This window comes from Taudactylus pleione, unplaced genomic scaffold (genome assembly GCF_031769625.1).
Source record: "Taudactylus pleione unplaced genomic scaffold, aTauple2 ptg003125l, whole genome shotgun sequence".
NCBI lineage: Eukaryota > Metazoa > Chordata > Amphibia > Anura > Myobatrachidae > Taudactylus > Taudactylus pleione.
This window is the reverse complement of record NW_028287484.1, coordinates 335,072-354,288: the sequence shown is the minus strand read 5'-3', so window position 1 is coordinate 354,288 and position 19,217 is coordinate 335,072. Positions and strand designations below refer to the sequence as shown.

The window sequence follows — 19,217 nt, the reverse complement described above, 5'->3', positions numbered from 1 at the left end:
ATATTCAGTTATATTCCCCATCTTATTCTATATTCAGTTATATTCCCCATCTTATTCTATATTCAGTTATAGTCCCCATCTTATTCTATATTCAGTTATATTCCCCATCTTCTATATTCAGTTATATTCCCCATCTTATTCTATATTCAGTTATATTCCCCATCTTATTCTATATTCCGTTATATTCCCCATCTTATTCTATATTCAGTTATATTCCCCATCTTATTCTATATTCAGTTATTCAGTTATATTCCCCATCTTATTCTATATTCAGTTATATTCCCCATCTTATTCTATATTCAGTTATATTCCCCATCTTATTCTATATTCAGTTATATTCCCCATCTTATTCTATATTCAGTTATATTCCCCATCTTATTCTATATTCAGTTATATTCCCCATCTTATTCTATATTCAGTTATATTCCCCATCTTATTCTATATTCAGTTATATTCCCCATCTTATTCTATATTCAGTTATATTCCCCATCTTATTCTATATTCAGTTATATTCCCCATCTTATTCTATATTCAGTTATATTCCCCATTTTATTCTATATTCAGTTATATTCCCCATCTTATTCTATATTCCGTTATATTCCCCATCTTATTCTATATTCAGTTATATTCCCCATCTTATTCTATATTCAGTTATTCAGTTATATTCCCCATCTTATTCTATATTCAGTTATATTCCCCATCTTATTCTATATTCAGTTATATTCCCCATCTTATTCTATATTCAGTTATATTCCCCATCTTATTCTATATTCAGTTATATTCCTCATCTTATTCTATATTCAGTTATAATCCCCATCTTATTCTATATTCAGTTATATTCCCCATCTTCTATATTCAGTTATATTCCCATCTTATTCTATATTCAGTTATAGTCCCCATCTTATTCTATATTCAGTTATATTCCCCATTTTCTTCTATATTCAGTTATAATCCCCATTTTATTCTATATTCAGTTATAATCCCCATCTTATTCTATATTCAGTTATATTCCCCATCTTATTCTATATTCAGTTATATTCCCCATTTTCTTCTATATTCAGTTATAATCCCCATTTTATTCTATATTCAGTTATAATCCCCATCTTATTCTATATTCAGTTATATTCCCCATCTTATTCTATATTCAGTTATATTCCCCATCTTATTCTATATTCAGTTATATTCCCCATGTTTTATATTCAGTTATATTCCCCATCTTATTCTATATTCAGTTATATTCCCCATCTTATTCTATATTCAGTTATATTCCCCATCTTATTCTATATTCAGTTATATTCCCCATCTTATTCTATATTCAGTTATATTCCCCATCTTATTCTATATTCAGTTATATTCCCCATCTTATTCTATATTCAGTTATATTCCCCATCTTATTCTATATTCAGTTATATTCCCCATCTTATTCTATATTCAGTTATATTCCCCATCTTATTCTATATTCAGTTATTCAGTTATATTCCCCATCTTATTCTATATTCAGTTATATTCCCCATCTTATTCTATATTCAGTTATATTCCCCATCTTATTCTATATTCAGTTATATTCCTCATCTTATTCTATATTCAGTTATAATCCCCATCTTATTCTATATTCAGTTATATTCCCCATCTTCTATATTCAGTTATATTCCCATCTTATTCTATATTCAGTTATAGTCCCCATCTTATTCTATATTCAGTTATATTCCCCATTTTCTTCTATATTCAGTTATAATCCCCATTTTATTCTATATTCAGTTATAATCCCCATCTTATTCTATATTCAGTTATATTCCCCATCTTATTCTATATTCAGTTATATTCCCCATTTTCTTCTATATTCAGTTATAATCCCCATTTTATTCTATATTCAGTTATAATCCCCATCTTATTCTATATTCAGTTATATTCCCCATCTTATTCTATATTCAGTTATATTCCCCATCTTATTCTATATTCAGTTATATTCCCCATGTTTTATATTCAGTTATATTCCCCATCTTATTCTATATTCAGTTATATTCCCCATCTTATTCTATATTCAGTTATATTCCCCATCTTATTCTATATTCAGTTATATTCCCCATCTTATTCTATATTCAGTTATATTCCCCATCTTATTCTATATTCAGTTATATTCCCCATCTTATTCTATATTCAGTTATATTCCCCATCTTATTCTATATTCAGTTATATTCCCCATCTTTTATATTCACGGATTAGCATGCACCCTTTATCCCGAATTATGTAAATCTTCACTTTGTGTTTGTCTAATGTAATTATTTAGAAATAAATGTATAAAAGTATTTTGGTTATATTGATTGTTCTTGCAGAGAGCACCATTTGGTACAGAACCATTGTTTTCTCTCTCTTCCCCGTAATCAGTTTATCTCCTCCAGCGCTCTCCTGCCTCTCACAATACAGTAGTTGTGGCCCAGCCATTGGGATATATGAGACATGATTGGCTGAAAGCAGGCTGGAGATGGCCGACAGCTCACCGAACGCTGTTACATTTATATCTTCCCCAGAGCTGGGAACAGTTACTGGCACCAACAACCAGCTTACCACGGGGTCGTAGCGTTCAATGACAGCCGACACAGCCGGAATACATTTCATCCTGCTGGCAAATCGCAGCGTTGACAGCTAAAAATAAATGTAAAAAAGACTCATTTTGCTTTGTACCCTTTATAATTGAGTTATAATAACACTATAAAACTGGCATAGTGACTTAACAAACAAAAAACACAAAGTTAAATAAAAAAATATCACCAACCTTAAATCAAACCCCGTCAAATCCTTTACACCTTACGTGTAAGGTGGATTTGTAATTGAATATTAAAATTTGCAGCCGCAAGTTTTTTGTAACCCACATTAAGCAATTTGCAGCCAAGTCGCGCCTAATTGACTTACAAGTCTCTGGCCTGTAAGATACACAACTTTCTCTGCAGACAAATGACAGATGTTATGGACACACAACATCACACAAAGAAATTTCCCAAATCAAATCGATCAGAGACGCCATTATTTATCCTGCGCTAATAGAGCGTGGTATACACGTGTTACACTGCGGTATATAGCTTCAGGCTGACCATCAAGTTCAGCCTCTCATTCTTCTATAATACAGTTCATCAAATAACAAAAGGAAACAGTAACCCTGTAACCCACATGTAATAGTCTGCAGGCCTAGGTGCGAGTTCAGCGAGATAGCTGCTAGATCTAAAATAGAAATTAGTTTTAAGGCAAAATCAACCTGATTTTGCCTGAAAATACTTTGCTGCTTTTAAGCCAGCGGCTATCTAGCCAAAATCACACTGGGGCCTCGGGGCCTGCAAGCTTATTACATTTGGGTCTATCAGGCATTCCTGACCCCATGCTAGACCACCTTACTATATTGTGTAACACAATAGTGCCATTAATTACACAATGTGTGTGTTTTGTTACATATAAGTCCCGTATTTGCTGATCTTGTCTGCAGTCTCTGCTAATACCAGTTTCTGCGGGGAGCAAGTCCACCGCTCTTACAGCAAAGAACCCTTTCTGTGGGGGCTTAAACCGAATAACTTTGTGTATGGACCATGAAGTTGCTTCTTTCTTGTTTTGTGCATACTGTTCTGTGTACAGTATGTACTGTGTAAGGCGCTGTGGATCCCTTGTGGCGCCATATAAATACAGGATAATAATAGTAATATATTACTGCAGTGATTATATGCCCCTGTACTCTCCTCTTCTCCGGTGTAAGAACGCTTACTCGGGCGGCGTTTGCTCGTAACGTGACATTACCCTTACCCCTTATAAGTGGCGCTGCCCTGCTCTGCATTCTCTCCAGACGAGGCCTCATCGCTGCCTTATAGCTACTCTTTGTACATGATATAGTAGCCGGTTTTATATCCTATACATGTTATAATTTATAGAGCAGTAGCCTTTACCTCCTACATGAGGCAACACTGTATAATGCCCTCCGTCCAGCCGCCCGCTCTCCCGTTTCCTGCCCCCGGCGGCTTCATATACCCTATCAGCCTCTAATAGATCCATGCTGGCTGCTGCTTAGTGATGTCATCTCCCAGACCGTGCCGCCAGGATACTCACTGTCTCATCCATCTGCGCTGCCTCGCCGTACACGTTTGCCACAAGGATAGTGTTGCAGTTTCCTCCTAAAAATCAGAAATATATTATTGAGTATGACGGGGACATAGGGCCTGATTCAGAGCCGAACGCTCTGACCAGAGCGCTCGCTCTGAATCAGGGCCGTCTTAGTAAAATTTGGAGAGTCCTCCTGGACGCTCGCTACCACCCACAGCTTATGCGAGCGTCCATGATGATGGTCGCGATGGTCAAGACCATCGCGACCATCGGGCTTGCGACGGAGACCCTGCGGGTAGGGTCTCGCTGCCGCAAGCCCAGGCGTGCTTTTGGCTCTATCAGAGCCGAGAGCACTCCCACTGACATCACTAGTGATGTCAGTGGGGGCCGGCCCCAGATGGTAGGCGTTCCCATGGGAACGCCTCTGTCTGGGCAGCCAGGCCCCGGCACGCCCACCAAAGGGGGCGTGCTGTCAATCAACATTGACAGCACGCCCCCTTTGGTGCGAGACCCGAGCGACAGCTTGGCTGTCGCTGTCCGGGTCTCGCGCATGCTCACGACGGAGCTCCCTCCGTCGTGCGCATGCGCAGTGGGGGAACATCGACCCGCTTGCGAGCGTCCTGTGCTCGCGAGCGGGTCTGAATGACCCCCATACTCCCTTCTGCACCGTGACAGCACTCTGTAAATGGGGGAGATGAGGACTTGGCGCTGCCAGTGTTTGGCCAGCGTCACCGCGGTCCGCACGCATCAATAGCTCTTACATTCGGTGATGCACTAATACACACACACACACACATATATATATATATAGTATACACACACATATATATATATACACACACACATATATATATATACACACACACACATATATATATATATATATACACACACACACACATATATATATATACACACACACACATATATATACACACACACACACACATATATATATATATACACACACACACATATATATATACACACACACATATGTTAAGCACAAAATATAATAGAAAGGTGGATGTACAACAAATAAATGTGAAAGCTTATCTGTATAGTATTCTCGTTCTGGGTAATCAGTAACGTTAGATACTTTGTATTATTTTATATTTATTAGTCGCTCGTCCAGCTTCCCATCTGAAAAATCACCGATCAGCAAACCGGACTATTGGAATGATATATTCTGTATATATATATATCTAACAAAAATGTCCAAACGCATAAATGTGTGGGCGCTAGGTCAAATCATCCACAGAAAGAAGCACCTAAAGATATCTAGCCCAGATACTCTCAGGAGACCAGCACACCACCCGGATAGTCAATCTATAGAACAATTTTAATATAGTATCAAAAGAAGTGTCATCATGTAAAAAAAGCCGTCGCATGTAAAAGGCATTAATACTTATCCGGGCAAGGACTAGCAGCATAGCTCAATAGCGCCTGGCCATCCCAACGGCCCTTTTCGGCATTATACAGCCTTTATCAAGTGTCAGCCACAAAGGCTAGCAGAACATTAGGGCTTAATATAAAAATGTACGTGCTAGAAAAAATGATGGTACCCATGGTGAGAAACCAATTCTTCTACGCACAAGCTGCCTGCTCTATTACAAGCCCAATGCCAGGCTCTGCCTATATCTGAGACAGGGGGCATGCGGCTTTCTGGGCACTAAGGGGTATACGGGTTATTGAAACTGGAAAACTGTGGGCCTGATTCAAGCGGCCGCTGGTTCGCTCTGAGCGATGTTCGCATAACTGCGCAAGCGTATAGGTCGTAATGCGCATGCGCAAGCCAGTCATTGCGGTCGGAAATCGTGCGCTCGCAAAACAGCGAGGGGCTGCTAATTTGATTGACAGAATGTACTGTTTGTGGGTGGTAACAGGGGAAGGTGCTAGAAAACGGGGGAGTGGAGATCCGAACGCAGGCGTGCCAAACGGTCAAAAGGGCGTTTAATGGGAGTGCATAATTAGTAAAGAAGCGTCATCAGCCACGTCACTTGGTTGTCTTTTAGCCTGAACTGCTCGCAGTGATAGCGGTAAGAAAATCCTACCACAAGCACTGCGAGCAGTTCAGATGCCTTTCGATGTACCCGATTAATCTAATAAATACCGGAGATGACGTGTGATGCGAACGGCAAAGGGGCGTCTTTACAAAATAGCGAGCGCATTTTTCGTTTGCTTGCTCAGACATAGAGGCGTCAACAAACCGCAAAGAGCGAGCGCTCAATTTAAATAGCGTGCCCCTTTTTTGGAACGACCGTCCGCAAATAGCGTCCGGCTCTGAATCAGGCCCTCTGTCCTGGCAAATTATCTTCTGTTATTGTGAAATACAGAGAAGGATCTACCGGACGGATTTATTTGGATTTTAGACCTGGTTTATAGGTTTTGTAATCATTTCTTACCTATGGAGTCCTTAAGGGCGTGAGTGAGTTTGCTCTGCCTGAAGGGAACGTGATCCCGACGGTCGGCCAGAGCCATGATGACTTGCTCCAGGAAGGACAATGACTTGTTTATGTAAGTGGCCTCTCTCAGGACTTGCCCTGCAGACTGAGGAACAGATAACAGGACAGTACCTGACATTATTACACAGAGAGGTCCGCACCATCTGGGTAACGACTGGGAATTGCAGTAAGGCACCTTAGTGATTTATCTATTGGTATATGGAGAGGCTGCACATCACTGCACAATAGGAACATAACACAGAGAATGAGGGATATCCGCTGCACTCACCCCGGTTTTGCCCAGTCTCTCTGAGCCAGCCAGATCCACCAGGTTAATTTTTGATACTGTGTATTTGGCATTGGATACAATCCTAGAATGAGACTGAAGAACAAGCACATTTCATGTTCTGTGTATTAGATGGAGAGCCAGGGACTGTGCGAGTAATGACTGACACAGGCCCAGATCTATTCTACATCCTGACAATGAGCACTACGGAGGAAGGGATATCCTCACAGTGCTAGGCTGCTGGTAAGATGGTGACAGAGCAACATGTTTGACCAGCAGCTGAAATATAACATATTGGAAACAGTGGAGTATGGGATGATTCAGACCCGGACGCTCTGACCAGAGCGCTCGCTCTGAATCAGGGCCCACCTCCATTAAAATGGAGCGTCCTCCTGGACGCTCGTATAGCTGTGGGTCACCACCCACAGCATATACGAGCGTCCAACAAGATGGACGCGATGGTCTTGACCATCGCGACCATCGGACTTGCGAGAGAAACCCTGTGGTCGGGTTTCTCAACCGCAAGGCCAGGAGTGATTTTGGCTCTATCAGAGCCAAAATCACTCCCACTGACATCACTAGTGATGTCAGTGGGGCCGGCTTCAGACGGTAGGCATTCCCATAGGAACGCCTCCGTCTGGCAGGCACGCCCCCGGAACGCCCACCAAAGGGGGCGTGCTGTCAATCAACATTGACAGCACGCCCCCTTCGGTGCGAGACCCGGAGCGGTGGAAAGTCCTTCGCTCGCCGGGTATCGCGCATGCGCAGTGGGGAACATCGACCCACTTGCGAGCGTACTGCCGCAGTTCGCGAGTGGGTCTGAATGACCCCGTATGTACGGGACGTGTTCTACATAGACGGTGCTAATGAGCTAGTGTCACCAGCTGGGAAAGAGATAACGTATTACTGCTTAGCGCCCGTCCACCTGCAAATGGAGCCTATGGGGCTGAATCAGCAAGAAACGCAGATGAGAATTTGCATACACACGGCCGATGTTTTCGCACTGCGCATACGTATGCATTGCACTGCACGTGCACGAACTAGCCAGTGCAAGCGGGTAAGGGTACGCAGACTGCACGCAGCATGTACGCAAACCCCTTCCGATATTGATTGACTGGAAGTGCCGTTGGTAGGTGGTGACGGGGGTTGGTCGGGCGAACGCAGGCGTGCCTGTGAATTGGGACGTCGTTATAGGGGGCGTGTATAATTAAGGCAGTGCGGCGGCATACGCAGCCAGACGTCTCGATGCGCGCAGGAAGTGGCCAAAATCCTGCAAGAGATCTGATCAACCTCTATTGTGTGTACGGTTCCGATGGTTCTCGATGTTACCACTGTCTTGCAGACTACTCAGGGAAGTCAGCGGCATTGTGTAGTGCTGGGTGTCTGCATCTTATGTTGCGGTTGCCTTGCGTATGCATTTATTAGCATATATTCGCAGCGGCCGAGTGCGTGCGCACACTTGCGTTCCTTGCTGAATCAGGCCCTATATACACTAATCCTGTGTTCTTCAATGTGACGTATGAACTGTGGGCCTGATTCAGCAAGGAAGGCAAGTGTGCGCAATGCGCACGCACTCGGCCGCTGAGAATATATGCTCATCAATGCATACGCACGGCAACCGCCCAGCACTACACAACGCCAAAGCTGCCAATCGGAAAGGGTCTGCGTACACACTGCGTGCAGCCTGTGTACCCTTACCTGCTTGCACTGGTTAGATCGCGCACGTGCAGTGCGGTGAATGCGCAGTGCGAAAACATCGGCCGAGTGTATGCGAATTCTCATCTGCGTTCCTTGCTGAATCAGCCCCTGTGACCTAAGGAGCTTACAATCTAAGGGCTAAATTTACTAAGATGGGAGTTCTATTAAGAAGTGATGTTGCCGATAGCAACCAATCAGATTCCAGATATTATCTTCTAGAAGGTGCTAGATAAATGAGAAGTAGAATCTGATTGGTTGCTATGGGCAACATCACTTCTTAAATAGAACTCCAATTTTAGTAAATTTACCTCTAAAAGTGTAAAATGCAGTGGTGGGTAAGCAGAAATACAGAGATAGTGTGATAAAGAAAGACAAGGAGTAAGTAAAGGGTTTATTCCGGTGATAGGGAGCGGTAATCCCACGCTGGTGAGTGACAGATGACAACCTCTGTCATTGGATGAAGCACTCACCTCCAGATGAATGGTAAAGATACAATGGGACCTGGAAGAATGTTTATTCAAGATGTGTGATCCTATGATTCGGTTGGTCTCCCCCTACAGAACATATTGCAGTAAATATATATATTTTGACATTTAGGAAAAAATGAGAACATGTAACATGGAGAGTACGTAGCTTCCATCAGAACATGTCATAAGCTACACACAGAGCGCTCACGATTCCATTTATCACCAGAAAACATGTATGTGTCCTAGCTCCTTGCCTCAAACAGCAGGTTCAGGCCGTGTTCCTCGCTGGCTGACTGATGGACGGATAGGCCTTTAATGAACACTCCCTGGCAGTCGTCGGCGATGCTCATTGGGGTGCCCGAGGCGGGGACATCGGGTAAGCTGGACAGAAGGTCAAACAGAGTTTCGTTGTAGATCTCCAGGTAAGAGATTCTCACAGTCACTGAGTTGTCATTTTGCTCCTCGATCTCTCTGAAGACCTGTGTGCGATATGACGGGGAACAGAAGCTCAGGGCTCCGGCATGTACTATAAACAAGAAGGGAATCCTGAGAGGTTTATTACGCAGTAAGGAGAAGCTTCACGTATCCCAATGACTGGAAGTGTATGAGGGGGCCGCACACAAGGGCAGATCTGACCGCTGGACCTAAGCAACCGGAGATCGCAGTCACCGATGGCCCCGGTTATTACCTGACGGATCAGCAGGTGAGCGAGGCTGTTAGTTATTTACGGCGCATACGTGCTAATACTAGGAATCAATCTACTCTACATCTACCATATTGGACGTCCATATTCCGGTGCAATCAGATTAAAGACAGACGGCCGGATTCAGAGATGTGCGCTACTACTTGCCAAAGTACAGCCGGCATAAAGACGCCCGCTGCTTCCTTATTACATGCCTACGACGTGGCTTACCTGCGTAAATATCGGTAACATCGACGCACAGCGAGCAGCCATCTTGCCCTTGCAGCAGGTCTGACCGGCCGCAGACTAGGCTGCTCTCCTGACACGCCGAGGGCTCATGCTAATTTATACACGCCCATGTAACAGCGATTAAACAATCAGACACGCCTGCGTTTTTCTGACCACCCCCCCGTTACCCACCCCCATACGCAGTCCACCTGTCACTCACTTTGTGATATATTCCTATGTGCGTCCGTAATCGCAATGTGTAAGCTGCGCATATGCAGTGCGGCTTATGCGCTTGAACAATGGCAAACAATCGCTCGATCTGCGTGCGTTCATCTCTTAATCAGGCCCCCCCCCCCTCCAGAGTGCAGCGGCCACTATTCTGGAGCAGTGGACACGGGTCCGAACTCTGGGCCTGATTCAGAGCCGCTCACTAGGCTGCGTTCGCATGTAGCCTGCCGATATTTGCAATCTGCGCATGCGTATAAGACGCAGTGCGCGTGCGCAAACCAGTCCATGCGAACGCGAAGCGCTCGCACCCTGTACACAGACGCCCCGCTAGAATGAGTGAAAGGACGAGCCGTTTGTGGGTGGTGACAGGGGATGGTCGATGGTAACGGGGGTGTGGTGGTGCGAATGCAGGCGTGTCTGAGCACCTGAACGCCGTTTCAGGGGCGTGCATAATTAAGACGCAGCGTCATAGTACACGTCACATGGGTGAATGACACACAGCAGCACTCGCAGTGCTTGCGGTAGGGTATCATCCGCCACAAGTGCTGCGTACGGGTCCGATGTCGCTCAATGTTACCGATTGTTTCATACACTTCCTGGTAATGACGTATGTTACTAAGGGAAAGTGGGCGTCTTGTGTCAGGCTGGGGGGCGTCTAAATACATACCGTGATCGCACGGCAATACATAGTGGGCGTGCTAATGTCTTGCTAGCGATGGCGGGATTTGCATACTCAGGGGGTCATTCAGACCCGCTCGCGAGCGCAGGACGCTCGCAAGCGGGTCGATGTTACCCCACTGCGTATGCGCACGATGGAGGGAGCTCCATCGTGCGCATGCGCGAGACCCGGCTAGCGACGGGGTAGCCGTCGCTCCGGGTCTCGCACCAAAGGAGGCGTGCTGTCGATGTTGATTGACAGCACGCCCCCTTTGGTGGGCGCGCCGGGGGCGTGGCTGCCAGACGGAGGCGTTCCCATGGGAACGCCTACCGTCTCAAGCCGGCCCCACTGACATCAGTAGTGATGTTAGTGGGAGTAATTTTGGCTCTGATAGAGCCAAAATCAATCCAGGGCTTGCGGCAGCGAGACCCTACCGCAGGGTCTCCGTCGCAAGCCCGATGGTCGCAATGGTCTTGACCATCGCGACCATCATCATGGACGCTCGCTATAGCTGTGGGTGGTAACCCACAGCTATGCAAGTGTCCAAGAGGCCGCTCCATTTTTAGGTAGGAGGGCCCTGATTCAGAGCGAGCGCTCTGGTCAGAGCGTCCGGCTCTGAATCAGGCCCTCAGGCTGCTGACGGCTGCGTGCGAACGCATCCTAGCGACCGGGTCTGAATCAGGCCCTCTATCCACGCCCTGGGACAGGGCATCCAGGTACCTGCTGTAAGGCTCTTGGGATGATTCCTCGGTGCTTGTAGTTTTCGGTTGTCCCGGTGATAGTATGGGTTTTTCCAGCTCCTGTCTGTCCGTAGCACATTATTGTACCTGAAAAACAAGGCGACAGGTCCCATGCCGTCAGTCAGATCAGGCTTACATTCCGAAATTAACATCCATCACTGGCCCATCGGTGACAACCTAGCAGAATCGGGGAACCAAACAAGCCCAGACTGTAACGCTCATGTACCCACTGCGCTGAGAGAGGGCTTGGACCAGAAGCTGTAGTTATAGTACAAATTGGGGTCTCTGACATCACAGTTATAAAATGTAGCATTACGAGTATAGAACAACTTACTGTCCGGTGGTTTTTACCTTTTACCCAATAAATGAGCTGTGGACCTGAGTCAAGCAAGCGAGTCGATGGTTGGGTACTGCGCATGCGCGACACGTGCCGCGCGCAAGCCCCGGAGCGAGAGAGAAATTCTCTCACTCCGGGACTCACTACAAAAGGGGCGGCTGTCGATGTTGATCGACAGCTCGCCCTGTTTTGTAGGCGGGGCGGGGGGGGGGTGGCTACACAAACGGAGGCGTTCCCGAAGGACCACCTGCCGTTTGTGGGAGGCACCACTGACATCACCAGTGAGCAGGAAGGTCTCTGGGGGAAGGTCTCTGGGGCTTGCGACGGACGAGACGCTACCACAAGGGTCTCGTCGCAAGCCCCGATGGTCGCGACCATCACCTGGCCGCCCGCAAAAGATGTGGGTGGTCACCCACAGCTTAGCGAGCGTCCAGGAGGCCGCAACAACAAAAAGAAAAACGCCCTGATTCAGAGCGAGCGCTCTTAAAGAGCGTCCGGCTCTGAATCAGGGCCTGGGGGTCTCATTCAGACCCGCTCACGAGCGCAGGACGCTCGCAAGCGGGTCGATGGTACCCAAATGCGCATGCGCGACACCCATGATAGCGACAGCCAAGCTGTTGCTCCGGGTCCTCGCACCAAAGGGGGCGTGCTGTTGATGGTGATTGACAGCACGCCCCCTTTGGTGGGCGTGCCGGGGGCGTGGCTGCCAGACGGAGGCGTTCCCATGGGAACGCCTACCGTCTGGGGCCGGCCCCACTGACATCACTAGTGATGTCAGTGGGAGAGATATTGGCTCTGATAGAGCCAAAATCACTCCAGGGCTTGCGGCAAGCGAGACCCTACCGCAGGGTCTCGTCGCAAGCCCGATGGTCGCGATGGCCATCATCATGGACGCTCACATAAGCTGTGGGTGGTAACCCACAGCTATGCCAGCGTCCAAAAGGGCGCTCCAAATTTAAATAGGACGGCCCTGATTCAGAGCGAGCACTCTGGTCAGAGCGTCCGGCTCTGAATCAGGGCCTTTATGTACAAACCGGGGGAGACTTTGTATACATTATTGTGGTTTTTATTGAAGTAACAATATATGGTGCCCTGTAATGCTTAATACCCCTATAACAGGCACCAATATACATTACTGCAAAATGACAAACAATACCACAATAGTACCCTGGGGTAGGAATACTCCTGTGATGGGTACTAATTGTAAAACTAATAATAGGCACAGGATTTAAAATGACTTTTAATTGGAAAAATAATGATTAAAAAACTTTTTTCATATATAGTAAAATCATTAAAACAAAGCATAAAAATAAAAAGCAAAAATAAAGCATAAAATAAATAATGGCATAATAGCCCCGTTGACAGATGAAGATATGAACGATCTAATCACAGGACGGGGCTGGTACTCACCGTTGTAGCCCTGTAACGCTCGGGACACAACGGACTTTGCCGTGGTTTCATAGACCGTCTCCTGCGACGCATTCTGGAGAATCCCATCCACTTGAAATGACCAATCGTATCGCTTGTTATTAACAACCCCGAGTTTCTCATCCTTCTTGAGGAGGACGTCAATGGTCTGAAGAATTAGGAAATGAAATGACACATTGGAGGTTTGAGAAATGAACGTGACACTCGAGACACTAAGAGATGAGGCTCACCTTGCTGTCCTCCCCAAGTCTGATAATCTCTTGGGCAAAATGAGAGGTCGGCCTGAACCGGACAAAGACCCGCACGTCGCTGCTCTCCCCGCTCATGTCAGCCCTCTGAAACCATAGAACAACGGTATGACATCACTACATCGTGGGAGAATGACATCACTACGCCGTGGGAGAATGAATGCAACCAGTGGCTGGTAAGAAAGCTCACAGACATACGGGCAGGTTAACTGGCTTCTAACAGAACTGTACACTAGTGGACCTGACTGTGTGGTCTGCAGGCGGCTTCTCCTATCAATGTGTGCTGTGCAATGTGGGGTCAGGCCGCTGTGCACTACGCATTTGCCTACATGGCCTATGCCCAGGGCCTGCTCTGGTAACCATGTAATATAATGCTTGAGATGGACTAATGACTCACACACACACTTTGGACCTCATTCAGAGTCGGTTGTTGCGGCCGCTCGGTCGTACGGGAAAAGGGTCCGGATATGCAAATGAAGCGCTCGCAAGTTGCGTCGTTAAGTTGGGATTGTTAGCTGAACGAGCGAGGGGAAGGTGTGGCCTTAAGACTAAAAATACGCCCCTTTCTTGTTCGCAATACACGTCATCTCCGGGAATATAAGGATTAATCGAGACCATGGGGAACCATCGGAGCTGGTCGTAGAGCTTAAGGTTGACCATACCCTCTCTTAAGCACTACGATCTAGTCGGTGTAAAAACCTCCCATGTCACATGTGCCATGACACTACTTAGTTAATTATGCACTCCCAATAAAATGCCGTTGGCATAGTTAGGCACGTCTGCGTTCAGATCTCCACTCCCCCGTTCACAAGCACCTTCCAATGTTACCACCCACAAACGCCTCAACCTGTCACTCAAACAACGACCGGCCAAGTTGAAGGAGAGAAAAATTTCCGATCGCAACAGCTAGTTTGCGCACACGCATTGCGAAACTTACATATGCGCTGTTATGCGAACATCGCTAGGTACGACCGAGCAGCCGCTTACGACCGACTCTGAATGAGGTCCATTGTCTCATGCAGACTTGGACATCAGTGTTTCCCAACCACGTCAGCGGCATAGAGGAGACAGATGGAGGAGCCGCCAGCAGACCACGTGACCTCACCCAGCAGTGTAGCTGCGTCAGCACCAGTGAGGAGACGGATGGAGGAGCCGCCAGCAGACCATGTGACCTCACCCAGCAGTGTAGCTACATCAGCACCAGTGAGGAGACGGATGGAGGAGCCGCCAGCAGACCATGTGACCTTACCCAGCAGTGTAATCACATCAGCACCAGTGAGGAGACGGATGGAGGAGCCGCCAGCAGACCATGTGACCTCACCCAGCAGTGTAGCTACATCAGCACCAGTGAGGAGACGGATGGAGGAGCCACCAGCAGACCATGTGACCTCACCCAGCAGTGTAGCCACATCAGCACCAGTGAGGAGACGGATGGAGGAGCCGCCAGCAGACCATGTGACCTCACCAAGCAGTGTAGCCACATCAGCACCAGTGAGGAGACGGATGGAGGAGCCGCCAGCAGACCATGTGACCTTACCCAGCAGTGCAGCCACATCAGCACCAGTGAGGAGACGGATGGAGGACCCGCCAGCAGACCATGTGACCTCACCCAGCAGTGTAGTCACATAAGCAACAGTGAGGAGACGGATGGAGGAGCCGCCAGCAGACCATGTGACCTCACCCAGCAGTGTAGCCACATCAGCACCAGTGAGGAGACGGATGGAGAACCCGCCAGCAGACCATGTGACCTCACCCAGCAGTGTAGCCACATCAGCACCAGTGAGGAGACGGATGGAGGAGCCGCCAGCAGACCATGTGACCTCACCCAGCAGTGTAGCCACATCAGCACCAGTGAGGAAACGGATGGAGGAGCCGCCAGCATACCATGTGACCTCACCCAGCAGTGTAGCCACATCAGCACCAGTGAGGAGACGGATGGAGGACCCGCCAGCAGACCATGTGACCTCACCCAGCAGTGCAGCCATATCAGCACCAGTGAGGAGACAGATGGAGGACCCGCCAGCAGACCATGTGACCTCACCCAGCAGTGTAGCCACATAAGCACCAGTGAGGAGACGGATGGAGGAGCCGCCAGCAGACCATGTGACCTCACCCAGCAGTGTAGCTACATCAGCACCAGTGAGGAGACGGATGGAGGAGCCGCCAGCAGACCATGTGACCTCACTCAGAAGAGTAGCCACATCAGCACCAGTGAGGAGACGTATGGAGGAGCCGCCAGCAGACCATATGACCTCAACCAGCAGTGTAGCCACATAAGCACCAGTGAGGAGACGGAAGGAGGAGCCGCCAGCAGACCATGTGACCTCACCCAGCAGTGTAGCCACATAAGCACCAGTGAGGAGACGGATGGAGGAGCCGCCAGCAGACCATGTGACCTCACCCAGCAGTGTAGCTACATCAGCACCAGTGAGGAGACAGATAGAGGAGCCGCCATCAGACCATGTGACCTCACCCAGCAGTGTAGCCACATCAGCACCAGTGAGGAGACGGATGGAGAACCCGCCAGCAGACCATGTGACCTCACCCAGCAGTGTAGCTACATCAGCACCAGTGAGGAGACAGATAGAGGAGCCGCCAGCAGACCATGTGACCTCACCCAGCAGTGTAGCCACATCAGCACCAGTGAGGAGACGGATGGAGAACCCGCCAGCAGACCATGTGACCTCACCCAGCAGTGTAGCCACACCAGCACCATTGAGGAGACAGATGGAAGAGCCACCAGCAGACCACGTGACCTCACCCAGCAGTGTAGCCACATCAGCACCAGTGAGGAGACAGATGGAGGAGCCGCCAGCAGACCACGTGACCTCACCCAGCAGTGCAGCCACATCAGCACCAGTGAGGAGACAGATGGGGGAGCTGCCAGCAGACCATGTGACCTCACCCAGCAGTACAGCCACATCAGCACCAGTGAGGAGACGGATGGAGGAGCCACCAGCAGACCACGTGACCTCACCCAGCAGTGTAGCCACATCAGCACCAGTGAGGAGACAGATGGGGGAGCTGCCAGCAGACCATGTGACCTCACCCAGCAGTACAGCCACATCAGCACCAGTGAGGAGACGGATGGAGGAGCCACCAGCAGACCACGTGACCTCACCCAGCAGTTTAGCCACATCAGCACCAGTGAGGAGACGGATGGAGAACCCGCCAGCAGACCATGTGACCTCACCCAGCAGTGTAGCTACATCAGCACCAGTGAGGAGACAGATAGAGGAGCCGCCAGCAGACCATGTGACCTCACCCAGCAGTGTAGCCACATCAGCACCAGTGAGGAGACGGATGGAGAACCCGCCAGCAGACCATGTGACCTCACCCAGCAGAGTAGCCACATCAGCACCAGTGAGGAGACATACGGAGGAGCCGCCAGCAGACCACGTGACCTCACCCAGCAGTGTAGCCACATCAGCACCAGTGAGGAGACAGATGGAGGAGCTGCCAGCAGACCATGTGACCTCACCCAGCAGTACAGCCACATCAGCACCAGTGAGGAGACGGATGGAGGAGCCACCAGCAGACCACGTGACCTCACCCAGCAGTTTAGCCACATCAGCACCAGTGAGGAGCTGCCAGCAGACCATGTGACCTCACCCAGCAGTGCAGCCACATCAGCACCAGTGAGGAGACGGATGGAGGAGCCGCCAGCAGACCATGTGACCTCACCCAGCAGTGTAGACACATCAGCACCAGTGAGGAGACGGATGGAGGAGCCGCCACCAGACTATGTGACCTCACCCAGCAGTGTAGCCACATCAGCACCAGTGAGAAGACGGATGTAAGAGCCGCCAGCAGACCACGTGACCTCACCCAGCAGTGCAGCCACATCAGCACCAGTGAGGAGACGGATGGAGGAGCCACCAGCAGACCACGTGACCTCACCCAGCAGTTTAACCACATCAGCACCAGTGAGGAGCTGCCAGCAGACCATGTGACCTCACCCAGCAGTGCAGCCACATCAGCACCAGTGAGAAGACGGATGTAAGAGCCGCCAGCAGACCACGTGACCTCACCCAGTAGTGCAGCCACATCAGCACCAGTGAGGAGACGGATGGAGGACCCGCCAGCCGACCATGTGACCTCACCCAGCAGTGTAGCCACATCAGCACCAGTGAGGAGACGGATGGAGGAGCCACCATCAGACCATGTGACCTCACCCATCAGTGTAGCCATATTAGCACCAGCGAGGAGACGGATGTAAGAGCCGCCATCAGACCATGTGACCTCACCCAGCAGTGTAGCCACATTAGCACCAGCGAGGAGACGGATGTAAGAGCCGCCAGCAGACCATGTGACCTCACCCAGCAGTGTAATCACATCAGCACCAGTGTGGAGACGGATGGAGGAGCCGCCAGCAGACCATGTGACCTCACCCAGCAGTGTAGCTACATCAGCAACAGTGAGGAGACGGATGGAGGAGCCGCCAGCAGACCATGTGACCTCACCCAGCAGTGTAGCCACATCAGCACCAGTGAGGAGACGGATGGAGGAGCCGCCACCAGACCATGTGACCTCACCCAGCAGTGTAGCCACATCAGCACCAGTGAGAAGACGGATGTAAGAGCCGCCAGCAGACCACGTGACCTCACCCAGCAGTGCAGCCACATCAGCACCAGTGAGGAGACGGATGGAGGACCCGCCAGTCGACAATGTGACCTCACCCAGCAGTGTAGCCACATCAGCACCAGCGAGGAGACGGATGTAAGAGCCGCCATCAGACCATGTGACCTCACCCAGCAGTGTAGCCACATTAGCACCAGCGAGGAGACGGATGTAAGAGCCGCCAGCAGACCATGTGACCTCACCCAGCAGTGTAATCACATCAGCACCAGTGTGGAGACGGATGGAGGAGCCGCCAGCAGACCATGTGACCTCACCCAGCAGTGTAGCTACATCAGCAACAGTGAGGAGACGGATGGAGGAGCCGCCAGCAGACCATGTGACCTCACCCAGCAGTGTAGCCACATCAGCACCAGTGAGGAGATGGATGGAGGAGCCGCCAGCAGACCATGTGACCTTACCCAGCAGAGTAGCCACATCAGCACCAGTGAGGAGACGGATGGAGGAGCCGCCAGCAGACCATGTGACCTCACCCAGCAGTGTAGCCACATCAGCACCAGTGAGGAGACGGATGGAGGAGCCGCCAGCCGACCATGTGACCTCACCCAGCAGAGAAGCCACATCAGCACCAGTGAGGAGACGGATGGAGGAGCCACCATCAGACCATGTGACCTCACCCAGCAGTGTAGCCACATTAGCACCAGCGAGGAGACGGATGTAAGAGCCGCCAGCAGACCATGTGACCTCACCCAGCAGTGTAATCACATCAGCACCAGTGTGGAGACGGATGGAGGAGCCGCCAGCAGACCATGTGACCTCACCCAGCAGTGTAGCCACATAAGCAACAGTGAGGAGACGGATGGAGGAGCCGCCAGCAGACCATGTGACCTCACCCAGCAGTGTAGCCACATCAGCACCAGTGAGGAGACGGATAGAGGAGCCGCCAGCAGACCATGTGACCTCACCCAGCAGAGTAGCCACATCAGCACCAGTGAGGAGACGGATGTAGGAGCCGCCAGCAGACCAAGTGACCTCACCCAGCAGTGCAGCCACATCAGCACCAGTGAGGAGACGGATGGAGGAGCCGCCAGCAGACCATGTGACCTCACCCAGCA

General features: G+C 49.5%; 1 protein-coding gene across 1 annotated transcript in view; it reads right to left on the bottom strand.

Annotated features, from left to right (window-relative positions):
- Positions 1-19,217, bottom strand: part of KIF9 (kinesin family member 9) — a gene marked incomplete at its 3' end in the record, with an annotated part of 97,271 nt that overhangs the window by 60,797 nt on the left and 17,257 nt on the right. The window contains exons 2-10 of the mRNA XM_088466418.1: positions 13,507-13,611; positions 13,259-13,424; positions 11,492-11,598; positions 9,230-9,454; positions 8,979-9,062; positions 6,814-6,906; positions 6,486-6,630; positions 4,087-4,151; positions 2,566-2,643 (exon numbers count right to left, since the gene is read on the bottom strand). Of these exons, the coding sequence (XP_088322544.1) occupies positions 2,566-2,643; positions 4,087-4,151; positions 6,486-6,630; positions 6,814-6,906; positions 8,979-9,062; positions 9,230-9,454; positions 11,492-11,598; positions 13,259-13,424; positions 13,507-13,602 (1,059 nt within the window). The remainder of the gene's footprint in view (positions 1-2,565; positions 2,644-4,086; positions 4,152-6,485; positions 6,631-6,813; positions 6,907-8,978; positions 9,063-9,229; positions 9,455-11,491; positions 11,599-13,258; positions 13,425-13,506; positions 13,612-19,217) is intronic.